The sequence below is a fragment of the Stomoxys calcitrans genome, chromosome 3 (assembly GCF_963082655.1).
Source record: "Stomoxys calcitrans chromosome 3, idStoCalc2.1, whole genome shotgun sequence".
Taxonomy (NCBI): Eukaryota; Metazoa; Arthropoda; class Insecta; order Diptera; family Muscidae; genus Stomoxys; species Stomoxys calcitrans.
This window is the reverse complement of record NC_081554.1, coordinates 22116846-22138470: the sequence shown is the minus strand read 5'-3', so window position 1 is coordinate 22138470 and position 21625 is coordinate 22116846. Positions and strand designations below refer to the sequence as shown.

The window sequence follows — 21625 nt, the reverse complement described above, 5'->3', positions numbered from 1 at the left end:
TGGGGCGAACAACCCTGCGATTTACCGGCCAATTGCGATATGCTTCGCTCTTTCCAAGTTTATGGAGAGTAGGGTTAACCATCATCTTGTCAGATACTTAGAGTCCAATGGCCTTCTTAGCGATAGACGGTATGGGTTCCGTAGAAATCGCTCTAGGGGAGACCTAATGGCATTTTTGTCGGAACGATGGAGTCGCTCTATCCACCAGTTTGGTGAGAGTAAGATCGTGGCTCTGGATATCTCCAAGGCATTTGATAGAGTCTGACACGGTGCACTTTTATCAAAGCTTGTCGCTTTTGTAACGAGCTTTCTCAGAGATCGCACTATACGAGTTGTTGTAGATGGATTCTCATCCGATGAGTATACATTGACCGCAGGTGTTCCACAAGGTTCTGTCCTTTCCCCTGCCCTTTTTCTTATTTTCATTGACGAGCTATTGGGTCAAACTTCAAATCCAGCCTACTCATTTGCCGATGACAGTAGTCTGTGTCATTCATATTCATTCGACCATAGGCACAGTCCTCAAGAAATTGTGGACAAGAGGCGCATTATGGATGAGACGCTCTACCAGGATTTGTTGGCCATTCCCGAGGTGTGTAGAATGAACTGAGTAGACTTTAACGCACAGAAGACGCAGTGATGTTTCTTGTCTCACAAGCGATTCACTGACCCACTACAATTGTCGATATCTATCGATGGTATAGATATTGAGCAGTCAGATGCTCTTGATGTTCTGGGCATGAAGATACAATGTGATGACCGCTGGTCTTAAACACCTATTCGAAGTGTCGAAAGAAGTATTCAAGTGTTTGGGCTTTCTTAAGCGGTGTAAGAAATATTTAACCTCTTCTGATGTTCTCAATATCTATACTACCTACATCAGGGTGACGATGGAATATAACTCTCATATATGGGTAAGAGATCCAAAATCATCCTTGGAGCTACTTGACTGGACTCAACGGAGAGCGATGGTGTTGATTGGGGACAGTAAAGTATCCAACTTTATTGCTTTTCTTGAACAACGTCGGAATGTGGGTAGCGTTGTATCGCTCTATCGTTATTTTCATGGCGTGTGTTCCAGGGATATTCGTCTTCTTATCCCTGATGTTAGGATGTTCACCAGGAATACAAGACTTGCCAGGAACTCACACCCGTTCGTAATTGATTGGCCAGTCGACCGAACTATGCATTACCGAGAAAATTCATTTTTCGGCCGAACCATTCGTATGTGGAATCGACTTTCGGCTAAAGTCTTTCCCAACGACATTGACGTTCATAAATTTTAGACGAATATCAGTAAACTCTAATTCCTCTTTCCCCCCTCATATCACGATAGCGCTTATCATTCACAGTTACGTTACGATTCGCAACATCTTTGAAGAAGTACGGTCCAATGATGCCACCAGCCCATAAACCACACCAAACTGGTACTTTTTCTGGATGCATTGGAAGCTCTTGCAATGTGTCTGGCTGATTTTTGCTACAACATCGATAATTCTGCTTATTTACGTAGCCATTCAGCCAAAAATGAACTTCGGAAGACGCGCGCGATGAACTTTCTATCCAATTTGGCTGAAATTTTGCATGGCGTGTTTTGATATGACTTCCAACAAGAATGGTTCAAATCGGTCCATAACCTGATATAGCTGCCATATAAAATGATCTGGGATCTTGACTTCTTGAGCCTCTTAAGGGCTCCATTATTGTCCGATTTGGCTGAAATTTTCTACAACGGCTTCTCCCTTCTCCCTGACCTTCAACATACGCGTCGAATATGGTCTGAATCGGTTTATAGCCTAATACAGCTCCCATATAAATCGATCTCTTTTTTCAGCCCCAAAGGGCGCAATTCTTACTAGATTTGGCTGAAATTTTACACAATGACTTTTACTATGGCCTCCAATATTTAATTCAATTATTGTCCGAAATAAACCATAACTTGATATTTTTCCAATATTATAGCAATTCTTTTCTTTTATCCTTTGTTTGCCTTAAATGAGATACCGGGAAAAGAGCTCGACAAATGCGAACCATGGTGGAGGGTATATAAGATTCGACCCGACCGAACTTAGCACGCTTTTACTTGTTATAGACTAGTACGAACGGCGTGCCGCAGTGCGACTCCTCTTTGGGTAGAAGTTTTTACATGGCATAGTACCTAACAAATGGCGTTTGTATTAAGAAGGGACAACCTCTGCTTAAAATTTATTTTGTATCATCGTTAGGATGCCCTGAACGCCTGGGGCAGAAATATAGCTTCATTGGCGTTTCTGATAGTATTCGAAACCATGAACCAACTGGGTTATAAGAAAATCATCAGGCGCCCCGGTAGCCGAGTGTTCGGATTGCCAGTTATGGATGCGATTCCCATCAAAAGCTTTTTTTCTGTCGCTACTGTGGTATCACAATGGCCTTAAAATTGTCGAAGTGAGTCTGTAAAGGACTGTCACTCTTACCTAACCTAACCTAAGGGGACAATCAAAAATACCATGCTTTCATCTCATTCATAAAATTCATACCCATTTCCAGGAAACTTCATCTCCTCTGGGTCTCTGTTTTCATTCCCATGACACCTCTTCCATCAACTTTGGCTAAGTAAGTGAAAAATACGAAAATAAATGATCTGCCATAAAACAAACAAGCTGAAGAAGAGAAAACCTTGAAGTTAAAACTTGTGACATTTAACATTTTCCTTTATAAAATCTCAACGTTCACTTTACATTTTTTTTTTTGTCATGGTAATTTTCCATTTGCTCCTATTTTTCATGTCGCGATTTCACAATTTATCTTTGGCGTAAGACCAAAAAACAAAATGAAAAAAGCAAAAAACTTTAACCAAAGTAACGAATTAAAATGAAGAAGACCTGCCCAAGTTCCAGAGAATCATGGCAAAGCTTCAAAGTTATGGCAAGTAAAATGAAGAAAAGAAAAAAAAAATACGAACACTATCATTGAACTATAAAACTTAAAACATTAAAAGTTATGATAGGAAAAAAGCAAAAAAAAAAAAGTATTATTTGATGTGCAACACTGCTGGGAGGAGAAAGGGGCGTAGAAAAACGGATGTTACCATCAGTTCTTACAGAATTATTTTGCTAACATAAACACTAAGAGCTCGATTCCCAAACAAAAAAAAAAAAAAAACAAAAAATTCCCTCCAAGATGCTGTTGGTAGCAAGACAAAAATGACACATCATTATGATGCTGATGCTGCTGCATAAGAAACGTCAAAAAGTTTTTTTTTTTTTTCAGAAAAAAATTTCCATTTGCTTTAGGGAATGGCAATGGTGTATGACATGTCGTAATCATAAAAAATAATGTAAGAAATTGTTACGAATTATTACTGTATCTCTTTTTTGTTTTTCTTCTAAGGGCTCTTCGCTTTGCTTGCTTTCTGTTTTACTCTATTTCAAATGCAGAAGTTCGTTTTTTAAATGCCTTTATCATATTGCCTGCTGTCAGTATAAATGGCGAACACGTTTTGAAAATATTCACACATTTATGGGCGTAAAAAGTGTCATCGAGTGAATTGTCCTTTATGACTTACGATGTTTCATGACATCTTTAAAAATGCATGGATCCACTTGAGACAAGGAACCAACCAATTCGTACCCAACCCCATGGTTTCTGTTGTAAATGTACATAAATTTTTTTAAAGGAATCAAATCAGGTTATAATTGACGCCCCTGAAGCCCCAGAAAGTTAAACCTGGGCATTGGGTTATACAGGGGTTATATGTCTTTATCATCAATATGTTAGAGCCATTTAAGGCATTAGAGTAGTTCACCCACTCACCTAGCGCTCAAAAAGTCCTGTTTATGAGAATAAGTATTTATAGAGAGGCCACCAGAACTCAGTGGTCTGGGTTCGTATTCAAGGCAGAATATTAGAAAAAAACAAGTAAAAAGGCGTTAAGTTCGGCCAGGCCGAACTTTGGATACCCACCACCTCGGGTATATATGTAAACCACCTTTCGTCAAAATCCGGTGCAAAACTTATACCTCATGTCCCATAGCAGAAATATGTGGAGGGGCTTAACTTAACTCTTTGTCCCAAATTTCGGCAACATCGGACAATAAAAGCGCTTTTTATGGTCCCAAAACCTAAAACCGAGAGATCGGTCTATATGACCGCTATATCCAAATCTAGACCGATCTGAGCCAAATTGACGGAGGATGTTAAAGGGCCTAACACAATTCACTGTCCCAAATTTCAGCAAAATCGGATAATAAATGTGGCTTTTATGGACCTAAGACCCTAAATTGCAGGATCGGATAATAAATGTGGCTTTTATGGGCCTAAGACCCTAAATCGGAGCATCGGTCTATATGGCAGCTATATCCAAATCTGAACCGATCTGAGCCAAATTGACGGAGGATGTCGAATGGCCTAACACAACTCACTGTCCCAAATTTCAGCAAAATCGGATAATAAATGTGGCTTTTATGGGCCAAAGACCCTAAATTGGAGGATCGGTCTATATGGCAGCTATATTCAAATCTGAACCGATCTGAGCCATATTGACGGAGGATGTCGAAGGTCCTAAGACAACTCAATTTCCCAAATTTCAGCAAAATCGGATAATAAAATTGGCTTTTATAGGCCTAAGACCCTAAATCGTAGGAAGCGTCTATATAGCAGCTATATCCAAATCGGGACCGATCTGAGCCAAATTGACGAAGAATGTGAAGGCCCTTACATAACTCACTGTCCCAAATTTCAGGGCAATAAATGTGGCTTTTATTGGCTAAAGACCCTAAATCGGCGGATCGGTTTATATGAGGGCTATATCAAGATATAGTCCGATATAGCCCATCTTCGAACTTAACCAGCTTATGAACAAAAAACGACTCTGTGCAAAGTTTCAGCTCAATATCTCTATTTTTGAAGACTGTAGCGTGATTTCAACAGACAGACGGACAGACGGACGGATATGTCTAGATCGTCTTAGATTTTTACGCAGATCAAGAATATATATACTGTAAGTCGCAAATGGATATTTCGATGTGTTGCAAAAGGAATGACAAAATGAATATACCCCCATCCGTCGGTGGTGAGTATAAAAAGAATATAAGAAAAGATTTGCTCTACTATTAGAGCGATATCAAGATATGATCCGGTTTGGGCCACAATTAAATTATATGTTGAAGACCTGTGTAAAATGTCAGCCAATTCGAATAAGAATTGCGCCCTTTGGGGGCTCAAGAAGTAAAATAGAGAGATCGATTTATATGGGAGCTGTATCGGGCTATAGACCGATTCAGATCATAATAAGCACGTATGTTGATGGTCATGAGAGGATCCGTAGTACATAATTTCAGGCAAATCGGATAAGAATTGCGACCTCTAGAGGCTCAAGAAGTCAAGATCCCAGATCGGTTTATATGGCAGCTATATCAGGTTATGGACCGATTTGAACCATACTTGGCAAAGTTGTTGGATATCATAACAAAACACGTCGTGCAAAATTTCTTTCCAATCGGATAAGAATTGCGCACTCTAGAGGCTCAAGAAGTCAAGACCCAAGATCGGTTGATATGGCAGCTATATCAGGTTATGGATCGATTTGCACCATATTTGACACAGTTGGTAAAAGTCATAACAAAACACGTCATGCTAAATTTCAGACAAATCGGATAACAATTGCGCCCTCTAGTGGCTCAAGAGGTCAAGATCCAAGATTGGTTTATAGGGCTGCTATATCAGGTTATGAATCGATTTACACCATATTTGACAAAGTTGGTAAAAGTCATAACAAAACACATCATGCAAAATTTCAACCAAATCGGATAAGAAAGACAGACGGACGGACATAACTAAATCGACACAGAACATCGAGGCGATCAAGAATATGTATACTTTATGGAGTCTTAGACGAATATATCCAGGTGTTACAAACGGACTGACTCGATTAGTATACCCCCATCCTATGGTGGTGCTGTTATATGTTTCTGAAGCATGGGTACTTGAGAAGGCAGATGAGGCAGTGTTTGGAGTGTTTGAGAGAAAGATTCTTCGTTAAATATATGGACCAGTTTGCGTTAATGGAGAATATAGGCGACGTATGAACCACGAGCTGTATGACCACGATAGCATAGTTACACGCATCAAAATACAACGGCTGCGTTGGCTTGGTCATGTTATCCGAACGGATGAAGAAGCCCCAGCATAGAAGTATTTTGATGGCAAACATTGTGGTACACGCAAACCGGGAAGACCAAAAGCCCGATGGAAAGATCAAGTGGTGGGTGACACCTCGCAACCTGGTGTCAGGGATTTTAGAATGAGCGCAGAAAATCGAGGTGAGGAGGGTATTTAAGATTTGGCCCGGTTGAACTAAACACGATTTTACTTATTTTCGTGTGTTGTGTTGCCAACGGAATGACATAATGAAAATACTTTCTTCCTTCGGCCGTGGGTATAAAAATGTTTTTTTTCGAAAAAATGTGATCGTTTGAATTGGTAAGCTACCCTGTATATTCGTATAAGATACCCCAGGGCTAGACATGGTCGGTTAATATGCCCATTTGGGGGTACTTGGGTGTTGAGGGACTTCCCATTACTTGGACCTAATTTTTTATGCCATATTTCTAATCTACTGTCGAATACTTTTCATTTAAAGCCCATATTGACACGATCGTCGATCCAAGGCCCGCTGGGTACTTGGACCCAAATTTTAATACGATACTTGCGTTCTAGTCTCCAATACCTTTCATTTGATACCCATATTGTGCCTATCGGTCCATTTTTGGTTTTGGTTGGCGTTGTTGGGGTAGGGTGGAGGGACCGCCCCCATCCGATATCTAAAAATTATATAGCCCATGTTTCCTTCCCAGGCAAACTTACACAATCTGTGACAATTTTAAGAAAATCGGTTCAGCCGTTTTTGATTCTGCGGAACAAACAAAAAAAAAAAAACGAGTCCCATATAGTCATAATGGGTCATATGCCAATTTAAGACGTTTTTGGGGGGTAGGGTGACCCCCTATACTTCGATCGGATTTTGTATGCCTGATTCGTAATCTACTCCTGAATACCTTTCATTTGAGGTCCATATTGACATTAACGTCCAATGTGTCTGTTTGGTTTAATTTGGGTGTTGGGGCGGCCCCATGGGTACTAAGACCCAAATTTTCATACTACATTCGTATTCTATTTTCCAATACCTTTCGTTTGATACCCATAGTGTCCCGATCGGTCCAATTTTGATTTTGGGTGGTGTGTTTCGGTAAAGGGGGAGGGTCCGTCCCCTTCCGAAATCAACAACTTATAAAGCCTATTTCTCCTTCTTGACCATATTCGCAATCTACTCCCAAATACCTTTCATTTGAGTCCCATATAGTGATGATAATCCAAAAAACCTATTTTGGGGATTTTTGGGGTTGGGGGGGCCCCCAGTTACTTGGACTCAATTTTTAATATGAAATTCGTACTCTACTCCTGAATACCTTTAATTTCAGTCCCATGTTAACCCGATCGGTCCACTTTTATTTTTGGGTAGTACTTTTGGGGTAAAGGGGAGGGTCCGCCCCCCTTCCGATATCAAAAAATTATAAAGCCAATGTTTCCTTCCAGACCAATATGTGAAAATTTCAAGGTAATCGGTTCAGCCGTTTTTGAGTCTATACGGAACAAACAAACACAAATTCAATCTTATACATAAGATTGGTGTAGGTCATTGGAGATTGCTAATGGACAATATCGGTTAACATTTGGATACAGCTTACATTAAAGTGGTCCTTCGACCTGACTTCGTGGGCCTCTAGTAGACGTAATTATTATCCAATTTGGCTAAAATTTTGCAGATAATGTTTTTTTATGTCTTCCATCATACGTGGTAAAGATGATCGAAATCGGTCTATAACCTGATATAGCTACCATAATAACCGATCTACCGATTTCAGATCTTGAGGCGCTGTAGGGCACAATAATTACACGATTCGGCTGAAGTTTTGCACAAGGTGTATTGTTATGGCTTCTAACAACCGTGTTTAGTGCGGTCCAAATCGGCTTAAAACCTGATTAAGCCGATCTCCTGATTTGACATGTTGAGCCACTGAAACCCGCAATTGTTATCAGATTTGGCTGAAATTTGAACAACAACAGTGACAAATATTAGGTTGCCCAAAAATTAACTGCGGATTTTTCATATAGTCGGCGTTGACAAATTTTTTCACAGCTTGTGACTCTGTAATTGCATTCTTTCTTCTGTCAGTTATCAGCTGTTACAAGTATATTTGATTAAAGTTCATTCTAAGTTTTATTAAAACTGCATTTACTTACTTTTAAAAAAATCCGCAATTACTTTTTGGGCAACCCAATATGATCCAACTCGATTTATAATTTTTTATAGTTCCTAAATAGACCGATTTTCCGATTTAACGCTCCTCTATTCATGTCACAGATCAAATGGGTTCATTATTAAAATACATTTTACAAACTTTGCTTGTTTTAACAAAATTTATTCGACCCTTGCTACTTAACCCCTACAACAAAAATTCTTCATATTAATAATTCAAATTTTTAGAATTTATTAATTAGGCATATAAATATATATATATATATTTTTATATACCATTATCATCGCCACATCTTCATACACATGTAGACAATTAAGATTTATGGCCATTGCGATAAGTATCTTGGCTTAATTTATTATTAAAAACAAATAAAAACAAATGCCTGGCACACCATCCAAAGAAATTCGTTTTGGGTTTTCGGTCATTCAATGGCATAATTTAAATGGTTTTTGTTTTTTGGGGAGCTTAAAAAAACAAGTAAAACCGTGCCTAGTTCGGCCGGGCCGAATCTTATATACCCTTCACCATGGATTGCATTTGACTCGTACTTTGAATGCCTTTTTCAAATATGTATGAGATGCATCTACAGACACAAGTGGATCGTACTTGTCATGACTATTACAAGTTATGGAAAATTTCATGTTTAAAATTTCAACCAAACAATTGAGCCACCAGGAGGCTCAAAAAGTCAAATGTGGATATCGGCCTCGTGCAAAAATTCATTCAAATCGGATAAGAATTGCGCCCTCTAGAGGCTCAAGAAGTCAAGACCCAAGATCGGTTTATTTGGCAGCTATATCAGGTTATGGACCGATTCGAACCATACTTGGCACAGTTGTTGGATGTCATAACAAAATACTTCGTGCAAAAATTCATTCAAATCGGATAAGAATTTCACCAATTAGAGGTTCAAGAAGTCAAGACCCAAGATCGGTTTATATGACAGCTATATCAGGTTATGAACCGATTTGAACCATACTTGGCACAGTTGTTGGATATCATAACAAAACGCGTTGTGCAAAATTTCATTCCAATCGGATAAGAATTGCGCCCTCTAGAGGCTCAAGAAGTCAAGACACAAGATCGGTTTATATGGCAGCTATATAAGGTTATGATCGGATTTAAACCATACTTGGCACAGATGTTGGATATCATAACAATACACGTCGTGTAAGATTTCATTCCAATCGGATAAGAATTGCGCCCTCTAGAGGCTCAAGAAGTCAAGACCCAAAATCGGTTTATATGGCAGCTATATCAAAACGTAGACCTATATGGCCCATTTACAATCTCAAACGACCTACAGTAATAAGAAGTATTTGTGCAAAATTTCAAGCGGCTAGCTTTACTCCTTTTAGCGTGCTTTCGACAGACAGACGGACGTACGGACAGACAGACAGACATGGCCAGATCGACATAATTTTACTGAAATCGGGTTATAAATTCGGCTTTTCTGAGCTTAAGACCCTGAATACGCAGATTCAGCCCGATAAATAACATATTCGGTTAGGATATCGGAGACCCTAATATAACTCTCTGCTTTAATTTTAAGAGAGATCAAACGATAAATGCGTCTTTTATGTACTTAAGTTACGGAATCCACGGATCGGTCTATATAGCAGCTATATTGAAATAAGATCCAATCTGAACCATTCTCCGTTTGAATATCAGGTATCCTACTGTAACTCAAAATACAATTATAAATTTTGTCCATGAACACCTCACTAAGGAACAGGGGCAAACTTCTCACATATCAATGAAATTTTACATGGCATAGTACCTCACAAATTTTGTCTGCACTAGGAGGGGAAAACCACCGCTGAAAATTTTTTCAGATGGTCTCGCCAGGATTCGAACCCAGGCGTTCAGCATCATAGGCGGACATGCTAACCTCTGCGCTACGGTGGCCTCCAACTCACTGTTACAAAATTCAGCGAAATCTGCTAATAAAAGCGGCTTTTATATGCCTAAGACCCTGAATCCGCAAATCGGTCTATATGACAGCTATGTATTCGGTTCGGATATTGGAGGCCCTAGTACAACCCACTGTTCCAAATTTCAGCGAAATCGGATATTAAATGCGCTTTTTATGGACTCAAGACCCTTAATCAGAAAATGGGAAGTTATACTCAAATCCAAATTTGGCCTATTCAAAAACTTAACCTACGTGTTTAAGAAACACGGATCTGTTAACATTTTCAAAAATGGAATGAAGACTTTTATTCCAGTTAAGACTATAACGGCTAAATCAGACGACAAAAGTCGGTTTAACCGGACATGCACAGATGCTGTCAGATCGAAAGAGGTTGCAACTGGCGCTTAGATAAAAATGCCAATACTGAACTGCTGCGCAAACAGGCAAGATCTTCGTGTGCCAATGTGCTTAGGCGCGAAAAACTTCATTACGAACAGCGTCTGCGTACTAAGGTTCTTGCTTCTATCGGGTTGCCCAAAAAGTAATTGCGGATTTTTCATATAGTCGGCGTTGACACAGCTTGTGATTTTAGAAAAAAGTGTAAAAAAAGCATATTTGATTAAAGTTCATTCTAAGTTTTATTTTTTTAAAAATGCATTTACTTTCTTTTAAAAAATCCGCAATTATTTTTTGGGCAACCTACAAGAGAAAGTAAGAGCTTTTGGTCGTTCGTGAAAAGAGTAAAGGGTAGTTCTTCATCTATTCCAAGTCTTGTTAAGGATGATCAAACGTTCACAGACCCGTTCGATAAGGCTAACCTGTTGGCTGATATATTTGCAGGGAACTCTTCCCTGCCGGATAGGAATCACCCACTCAGCTCAATCGAAAATGTATCAGGCATCAAGCCCCAAATATTTTTTCGAACTCGTGCAGTTAAAAGGGTTCTTGAAAATCTAGACGTTAATAAATCCCCGGGCCCGGATGGCATATCAACACTTGTCTTACGCAAGTGTTCTTCAACGCTTGTCCATTACGCAACCTTTTCAATCTTGCCTACCGTGCGGGAGTCTTCCCGGCGCGTTGGAAGATTGCGAACATTCAGCCAATACCCAAGCAGGTGAGGCAATCAACCCTGCGAATTATCGGCAAGTTGCGATATGCTCTGCTCTCTCCAAGAACATGGAGAGTATGGTTAATCACCATCTTGTGTGGAAATTAGAGTCTAATGGCCTTCTTAGCGACCAACAATATGGGTTCCGCTGAAATCGCTTTACGGGAGTCCTAGTGGCATTTTTGTCGGAACGATGGAGTCGCTCTAGCCACCAGTTTGGTGAGAGTAAGGTTGTGGCTCTGGATATCGCCAAGGCATTTGATAGGGTCTGGCACGGTGCACTACTATCAAAGCTTGTCGCATTTGGTGTCGGTAATGGCTTCGTTCGATTTATTTCGAGCTTTCTCAGAGATCACACTATTCGAGTCTTTATAGATGGGTTCTCATCCAATGAGCACAAATTGGCCGCAGGTGTACCCCAGAGCTCTGTTCTTTCTCCTCCTCTCTTTCTAATTTTCATCAACGATCTGTTGGGTCAGACATCGAATCCGATCTACTCATTTGCGGATGTCAGTCATTCGTACTCATTCGACTATAGGCCAAGTCTTCGAGAGATTGAGGACAAGAGGCGGGTTATGGACGATACACTCTGCCAGGATCTGCTGGCCATTTCTGAGTGGGGTCGAATGAATCGAGTAGATTGTAATGCACCGAAGACTCAGTGCTGCTTCGCACTCACACAAACGATCACACAAACCCATTACGATCATCCTTGTCTATCAACGGTGTAGATGTTGAGTAATCAGAAGCTATGATGTCCGTTGGGCTAAACATGTATTCAAAGTGTCGAAAGAAGCATTCAAGTGTTTAGGCTTCCTTAAACGGTGTAAGATTTACTTCACTCGGTCTGATCTTCTTAACATCTACACCACTTTCATAAGACCGAAAATGAAGTACAACTCACATGTATGGGCTGGAGCTTCAAAATCATCTCTGGAGCTACTGGACTGTGTACAGAGGAGATTGGGGGTCAATAAAAGACACAGTTATTACTTGATATCGCTGAGGTTGTGCACAGCGAGTAGTATTCGTCTCTTCGAAATTCTTGCCGAGTGGGCTCAGATCGAAATATATTTGAATATAGGTGCCATATTCACCAACCTGCCTATTTAAAGTTTCGTCCCTTTAAAACCCTTATTTGTTATCCAAATTTGTAGAAATTTGGTACGTCGCACCCTTCGTCATCCCTGCTGAATAAGGTGATTGGGGACAGTGGGGTGTCCAACTCTTTTGCCTCCCTTCATCATCGTCGCAATGCGGGTTGTTTGGCGCTGTTCTATCGGTACTTTCATGGTGTGTGTTGGTCTGATATTCGTCTTCTTATTCCTGATGTAAGGATGTATGTCAGGGATACTAGACATTCCAGAAGCTCACACCCGTTTGTAATTGATTGGCCAGAGGACCGCATAATGCATTATAGAAATAATTCTTATTTCGCCCGAACCGTTCGTATGTGGAATCGACTTCCGGTTAATGTTTTTCCCACCCACTTTGACATCCGAAGACTTAAGACAAATGGCTTATTGACATCCTTTTCCCCCGCTCCAATTCCTAATTTCCTCTCGCCAACGCAATGCACTGCATTCATAGGGGACATCTCCTGCGTGTTGGCTGAAAGAAAAAAAAAATTGTACAACGATCCGAAGCAGATGAACTTTGTAGGGTCGGAAATCAATATTTCCATGTGTTGCAAACGGAATGATTAAATGAATATACCCCCTATCCTAAGGTGGTGGGTACAAAAAATCTTGTTAAACCGCCCATAAGATAATGTAAAGTTTTACATTAACTCGCTAACTCGCATATTTAATTAAGATATGTAATTTGTTAATTGGCCAATCGAGCCCTTCAAAATACACAAAACTTCTTTTGTCAATAGCAAGCTCTGAATTCTTTTGTATACTCTAAAGATTTGTATGTTATGCCGCTAAAAAGATCTCTACACTACATGGAGGTAGACAAAAGACATTTTTGCGCAGATTATTGGCGCCGATACCAATGCAAATGGTGTCTTGGCAGCCTTCTATTGTCTCCCCCATTGTTGTAATATATAGATGTAAAAATGGTTTTTTTCCGGCATTGAATTTGCTTTTGAAGTTCAAGCGTTTAGTTTATGATAGGGCACAGACCAAACAGACTAGCAGAGAGACAGTCGCAGACTAACTTGTTACAGGGAATATTGAAAATAGAGGTTTCCAAAAAGGTAGCTACAGGTAGTTGTTTGTCAGACAATAGAAATATTAATTGACTTCATTTATCAAGCGGGTGGCTAGAGCCCAAAGTTATGGGATTGAGATCTTGGGCCCCAGATAAACATTTAAAGTGAGACATCAATTCATAAATAAGCCTCTTTTGGGTGTATAATGTGGTAATGATGGTAACAAATTGTTATTGAATACCTAGTTTTGTGTTACAAAAGAAAAGTCTCTTAATGCAAATTGCGATGGAAAAGGGAAAATATGTTAAGATTCAATTTTTCAAATGATGGTCCAAATTGGTATGTTTGCTAAGAGATGTACCAACCGGGCATTCGGACCCGAGTGGAATGAAGTGTGGAGTGGAGCGCAGCAGGCCTATTTTTGCCGGAGCGGGAGCGAAATTTTTTGAACCCGGAGCGGAGCGGAAGCGTAGCGATTTCCAATCTCAAAATCCCCCCTCACTCCGACAAAATAAAAATCTTCGTCGTTAAATTCAAAGATGATTTAACGATATCTGTGTATCTGGCCGTCGGTATATCCGTCTGTTGTAATCACGCTACAGCCTTCATAAATTGACATATTGAGATAAAATTTGGCACAGATTCGTCGGTTCATATTTAGATTACTGCCATATGGATAGATCTCCCGGTTTAGGGTCTTGAGCCCATAAAAGCCGCATTTATTATCCGATTGCGTTAAAATTTTAAACCGCGAGTTGTACTAAGACCCCCCATATTCAAAAGGAATACGGCCCATATCGGCCATAAATAGATATGACTGCCATAAAGACCTAATTACAGATTTAAGGGTGCGTTTACTGCTCGATTTTTATACCCTCCACCATAGGATGGGGGGTATACTAATTTCGTCATTCTGTTTGTAACTACTCGAAATATTCGTCTGAGACCCCATAAAGTATATATGTTCTTGATCGTTGCGACATTTTATGTCGATCTAGCCATGTCCGTCCGTCTGTCCGTCCGTCCGTCCGTCTGTCTGTCAAAAGCACGCTAACTTCCGAAGCAGTAAAGCTACCCGATTGAAATTTTGCACAAATACATCTTATTAGTGTAGGTCGGTTGGTATTGTAAATGGGCCATATCGGTCCATGTTTTGATATAGCTGCCATATAAACCGATCTTGGGTCTTGACTTCTTGAGCCTCTAGAGTGCGCAATTCTTTTCCGATTGGAATGAAATTTGGCGCGAAGTGTTTCGTTATGATATCCAATAACTGTGCCAAGTATGGTTCAAATCGGTCCATAACCTGATATAGCTGTCATATAAACCGATCTTGGGTCTTGACTTCTTGAGCCTCTAGAGTGCGCAATTCTTATCCGATTTGGATGAAATGTTGCACGACGTGTTTTGTTATGATATCCAACAACTGTGGCAAGTATGATTCAAATCGGTCCATAACCTGATATAGCTGCCATATGAACCGATCTTGGAACTTGACTTCTTGAACCTCTAGAGTGCGCAATTCTTTTCCGATTGGAATGAAATTTTGCACGAAGTGTTTTGTTATGATATCCAACAACTGTCCTAAACATGGTTCAAATCGGTTCATAACCTGATATAGCTGTCATATAAACAGATCTGGGGACTTGACTTCTTGAGCCTCTAGAGGTCGCAATTATTATCTGATTTGCCTGAAATTTTGTACGACGGATCCTCTCATGACCATCAACATACGTGTTTAATATGGTGTGAATCGGTTTATAGCCTGATACAACTCCCATATAAACCGATCTCCCTATTTTAATTCTTGAGCCCCTGAAGGGCGCAATTCTTATTCGAATTGGCTGACATTTTACACAGGTTTTCAACATATAATTTAATTGTGGTCCAATCGGATAAGAATTGCGCACTCTAGAGGCTCAAGAAGTCAAGACCCAAGATCGGTTTATATGGCAGCTATATCAAAACATGGACCGATATGGCCTATTTACAATACCAACCGACCTACACTAATAAGAAGTATTTGTGCAAAATTTCAAGCGGCTAGCTTTACTCCTTCGGAAGTTAGCGTGCTTTCGACAGACGGACGGACGGACGGACAGACGAACGGACATGGCTAGATCGACATAAAATTTCACGACGATCAAGAATATATATACTTTATGGGGTCTCAGACGAATATTTCGAGTAGTTACAATCAGAATGACGAAATTAGTATACCCCCCATCTTATGGTGGAGGGTATAAAAATCAATTTGGGTTTGTTTGTCGGTTTGTTTATTTGTTTCGTAAAGGCTTAAAAACGGGTAATCGTGTCAGTTACCTTGGAATTTTCACAGATTATGTAGGTTAGTCTAGAAGGAAACATAGGCTATATAATTCTTTGATATCAGAAGGGGGGGCGGACCCTCCCCCTTACACCAAAAGTATAACCCAAAAATAAAAGTGGACCGATCGGGACAATATGGGATTCAAATGAAAGGTATTCAAGAGTAGAATACGAACTTCATAATAAAAGTTTGGTCCAAGTAACTGGGGGGCCGCCCTAGCCCCAAAACCCCTAAAATTGGTTTATTTGACGATCATGACAATATGGGACTCAAATGAAAGGTATTCGGGAGTAGATTACGAATATGGTCAGGAAGTAGTAATAGGTTTTATAATTTATTGATAACGGAAGGGGGCGAACCCTCCACCTTCACCCCAAAATCAAAAGTGGGCATCAAATGAAAAGTATAAGGGAGTAGATAACGAATCTGGCATTCAAATTCATATCGAAGTATAGGGGGTTACCCCACCCGCACAAAAACTCCCAAAATGGCCACATTAGCCAATCACGGATATGTGGGACTCGGTTTGTTTGTTCCGTATAAACTGAAAAACGGCAGATCCGATTTTCTCGAAGTTCTGGCATATTGTGTAGGTTGGTCTGAAAGGAAACATAGGCTATATAATTTGTCGGTATCGGAAGGGGGACGGACCCTCCCCCTTATGCCAAAAACACAACTGGAGCGGAAAAAATTTTTTTTCGCGGAAAAAGGTACCCGCTCCGGATCCCTGGCACAAAGTAATCTTCCATTTTGATGTAATACTTAAGAAGAGACCATTTCTCACATCCACTAGAAGAATGACCCAAAAAAAAGTTTATTTTATGTCTGGTTTCATATATTGGGTTGCCCAAAAAGTAATTGCGGATTTTTTAAAAGAAAGTAAATGCATTTTTTTAAAACTTAGAATGAACTTTAATCAAATATACTTTTTTTTTACACTTTTTTTCTAAAGCAAGGTAAAAGTAACAGCTGATAACTTACGGAAGAAAGAATACAATTAGAGATTCACAAGCTGTGAAAAAATTTGTCAACGCCGACTATATGAAAAATCCGCAATTACTTTTTGGGCAACCCAATAAATTGATATATTATTTTTAGCGATTTAGTAAGGCATTCCGTAATGAAATAAGTCCGTCACACAAGATATCTACTTATTGATGAATATTCTATGAAGAACTTGGCCGTAGTCAAGTTTTTAGGTTATGGGTATGCAAAGTTAATCGCGGCTAAACTTAAAGCCATGGTTTCTTAGCCAGCTCCAGCTCTATATTGCTTAACCTATTGTAAATTCATTACCACCCCATGCAAGTGTTACAAATGTAATATTAAAATATTGCTCCAATTTACATAAATTATTGTCAAACAATACAGTTTCCAAACAACAACAGTAAGAAAACTTAAAATAAACCAAAAGAAAAAAAAAATGTTTGGCTAATCAAATACAAAACAAATAATATATGAAAAATATTTCACAAATAGTTAACAGCCACTTTGGGCCTTTGTTAAATGCGCTTTGGAGCCCCCAACTTAAAATCAATAAGTAGCGTGATTATGAATGATGAAAATAATGCAAATGAACTAAAATCGCTTGAATGACAAAGCCAGCGGGGGTTATGGTATTTGCCCGCATGGCCCTTCTAAAAACGCCCTAAAAATAAGGCTTTGGCCAATATTTTGTAGTAATTTGTGAGCAAAGTTGATTTCCTCATTGAACTGAGGGGGAAAAACAAAGCAGAAAACAAATGAGTTGGACTATCGCCTTCGACATTTATAAGCGGAGTGGCGCATAGCCAGCCGAGTCAAGACAATTAATTGTTCATTAAAATATCATTAGTATTCATTGGCTTTTTATGGCATTTTTGGGCGCTAGTCGTCCCATACATGGGACGGTGTGAGGGTGCCACGCACACTGAACCGACTTTGTAATTTTTCCATAATTTTTAGATTTTTTTCAATAATTTCCAACCGATAGACGGACAGACAATAACTAAATTATATATATTATTTTTTTTTTTGTTTTGTCTACTTTTTGTGCTGTATATTATAAATAGCCACAATATATATATGTTGGTTATTAATATTTTTTGTAGGATTTTTTGTTTTCTGTCCAAAACATCTCCTCCTTCTTGTCATGGTCATTTCAATTGGTTTGCTGCTCTTGACCACATATTACCATTCTTGTTAGCATTTCTGTGTTGACAGACAGCGTAAAAAGTTATTGATTTTTTTATGTGGTTTTAACAAAGTTGTTTAGACAGAGTTTTTGTTAGTTTTTGTTGCCCTATTCAATACCAAATCGTTTAAAGACTGAGATTTTAGTTTTTAATTTTACAATCTAAATATATGTTTGTTTTCACCTCATTATAAAATTGGGCGGTTACACTTTGTCGTTTTGCTTCAGTTCTTGTTTCAATGAGTGGGTGACTAGTGGTCATGTAATGAGCCCCATGTTTTATTTCAGTGTTGTTGTTCTGTGGTTTTCGGTTTATAATTAATTTTCCCACGAAAATGCAGGCTTTTGTTAGTACGAGAGTTATTTAAAAATTCGTTAATCACTGACAGTTAATTACTAGAATTGGAACTAAAGTGGGTCCCACTACTTTGTTCATTTCATTTCATTTTTCATTTCATTTATTTAACACCAAGCACAACAAGATTATATCTTATATTTTACTGTGCTGGTTCACAACAGTGCAGTTTCATCAATTAATTCCATTATAAACTATAACTTATAAAAAAATAAATAAATAATTTAATTATAACTTATACTACTAGACTACATACAATTTCTACTTATAATAATCATGTAGCTCCTTTTTGAATTCAATAGCATTGCTTATGAGTTGTATATATGATGGGAGGGTGTTCCAGAGACGAATACTGTTTACAATAAATTGCCTTTCAGTGATTTGAGATTCAAATCTAGGTTGAATCAGTTTGCGCCCTCGATTTGATCTAGCAAATTGTAGGTGTTTGTAAAGATATTCAGGTTCTTTGTTATAAATAACCTTATGTAGTAATTGCAAGCATTTAACATTTAGTAAATTTTCAACTGAAAGATCAAAAATCTGATAAGCAAATTGTGATATGTGGTTATACCGTGGTCTGTTGTATACATATCGTGCAATATCATTGTAGGCAACTTTGATTTTCCTATTGTCATCAGCACTGCAACTTGCAAATAATTCACAATTATATAGAAGAGTTGGGATTAAGTAAGATTTAGCAAGTAGCATACGAATTTCGAAAGGAGTTGACAGACGAGCTGCCCACATATTCCGCAGCATACCACGAACTTTTCCCACAGCTGCATTTATATGATTCGTCCAAGTTAAGGTAGAGTTGAATGTTAAACCCAAGTTTGTTGCTGCTTGAACACGGTTTACAATCGTGTTCTCAATCTTTACTTCAACTTGGTCAGGGATTGTTACACTTCTTTTGTGTATGATGATCAGCTTAGATTTGGTAGGATTTAAACGTAAGGCATTATTAACAGCCCAACAATATATTAAATTCAAATCATTATTTACATTAGAAATACATGTTTGAAAGTCATTCAGTTTCGTGCAGGTATACAGTTGAACGTCATCAGCATACATTTGTATCTTACATGTTAAAGGTACATCGGGCAGATCATTAATGTACATGGTGAATAACAATGGGCCCAGGATTGAGCCTTGGGGCACACCATTTGGAACATGAAGCGTATTTGACCAGATATCATTACAATATACGGACTGAGATCTTTGAGACAGGTACGATGATATCAGTTGACAGGCAGTTCGGGAAAAATTAAATAGTTTTGAGAGCTTGACTACAAGAATTTGATGGTTTACAGTATCAAATGCTTTACTGTGATCCAATAGAAGGAGAAAAGATACCATCTTGTTGTCCATATTTTGTCTAATATTTTCAACAACGTCTATTAAGACAGATGTGCAACTTCTCTTTTTTCTAAAACCAGATTGCCATTCTGATAATAGATTTTGAGTACACAGGAATTGTTCGATTTGATTCGCCATTATGCATTCTAGCGCTTTGGATAAGAACGGTAAGATTGCAATGGGGCGGTATTCATTATTCGATTTTCTAGTCGGTATGATTTTAGCGAGCTTCCATTCATGCGGAAAGGTGGACTTGGTCAGAACAGTATTGAAAATATATGTTACATATGGCAGCAATTTTGGCATGATAATTTTGATAAATCTTGGATTTATTCCGTCAGTTCCAGTTGCATCAGATTTTATTGAGAGTATGCTGTTCAAAACGTCAGTTTGGTCTACACAGCAAAAGGAAAATGGATTTTCCACTTGTACAGTGTTCATATTTTCATATATATTTTCATGGGGACATATAGAGCAAACAGATACAAAATGCTCATTCAGTTCATTGATGTTTAGATTGAGCGGAAAGTTGGTGTTTGTTTTCGCTCCTATGCCAATTTTACGAATTTCCTTCCATTTAGATCTGCTGTTAACAGCATTCAGAAATTTTTTCCGAAAGAATAGCGTTTTGGCCTCGTTTATGCTTTTCCCAACATTTCGCCTGGCACACTTAAAGCGCTCATGCAGTTGTGTTGTTCTGTATCGTTTCCATCGTTTGTATGCAATATTTCTTTCATCGATTAGTGCACGTAGCTGTTCATTAAACCATGGGGGTTGCTGATTTTTTATGGTAATGGTTTTTTCAGGAACACATTGACTATATATTAAGCTAATATAATGCTGCAAAAATGCTGTTTGGTCATCCACAGAATTTAACTGATATATAGAATCCCATTCGACATTATCAGTAAGGCTATTAAGAAGATTATAGTTCAGTTTTTTAAAATCACGGAATGTAATTGCCTCGTCTTGTTGATTTATGTGATAGTCATACACAAGAAATATCAAGTCATGTTTAGAAAAAGCCGGTGCAGCAATTTGGTCATATAAAAGAACCTTTGACTCACAGTTCACAAAGAAAATGTCCAAAAGAGTAGACGAATGATTAGTAAAATGGGTTGGAACAGAGCGGTTAGTAGGTACCAGATCAAGAAGTTCCATAGCATCAGAAAATTGCGTTTCAATTAAAATATTGCTGTTAAAATCTCCCGCAATAACAATATCATTATATCGTAATGATATTCTTTCAAGGCACGATATCAGCATGTCAAACGGTGTGCTGCTGTTGGGCCTATATACACATCCAATAAGCATTGACGAGTTAGAAATGCCAGTTATTTCAACAAAGAGGTATTCAATACAGTTGCCTTGCTCAGACTTCAGTTTTATAGTACCGTGGATACAGTTTTTTAAATATATTGCAACTCCACCAGCATGGGAGTGCCTATCAGCTCTCAAAACTTTATATCCCGGTAAAGAGTACAAATTGTCAGATATTTCAGGATGGAACCAGGTTTCGGATATACATATTATATCTATATCAGAGTTAACAAATATATCACGAAGTTCATCTAATTTATTATTTAGACTTTGGGCATTGATGTGGACAATCGTTAATCCTGATTTCTGGTTTTTAAGAATTCTAATCATACAGTTTAGATTATCTCTGGAACCATAAGCAGTATTACTTGGCATCACAAGTCAATTGGATAAGCAATGCTGGTAATGTATATATTTGTTCTTCGTAGTTATGAGCTCTATTAAAGTTAGCATTAATAAATATAGTTGTACAACACATATAAAATTTTTGAGTATAATAAAAAATTCTTAATAACAAGAAGAAACATAAAATTAACAAAACTAATTGGGACTTATTATAAGATATTGCAAGATTCATTTCAGTTATCGTTGATGGTGCGATCTGGTGT

General features: G+C 38.5%; 1 protein-coding gene across 1 annotated transcript in view; it reads right to left on the bottom strand.

The window, feature by feature from the left end:
- The window catches only part of LOC131996006 (uncharacterized), a 158778-nt gene extending 137431 nt beyond the window's left edge, over window positions 1–21347 (bottom strand). Inside the window, exon 1 of the mRNA XM_059365411.1 lies at window positions 20178–21347. Within this exon, the coding sequence (XP_059221394.1) occupies window positions 20178–21347 (1170 nt within the window). The remainder of the gene's footprint in view (window positions 1–20177) is intronic.
- Window positions 21348–21625: the final 278 nt, after the last annotated feature.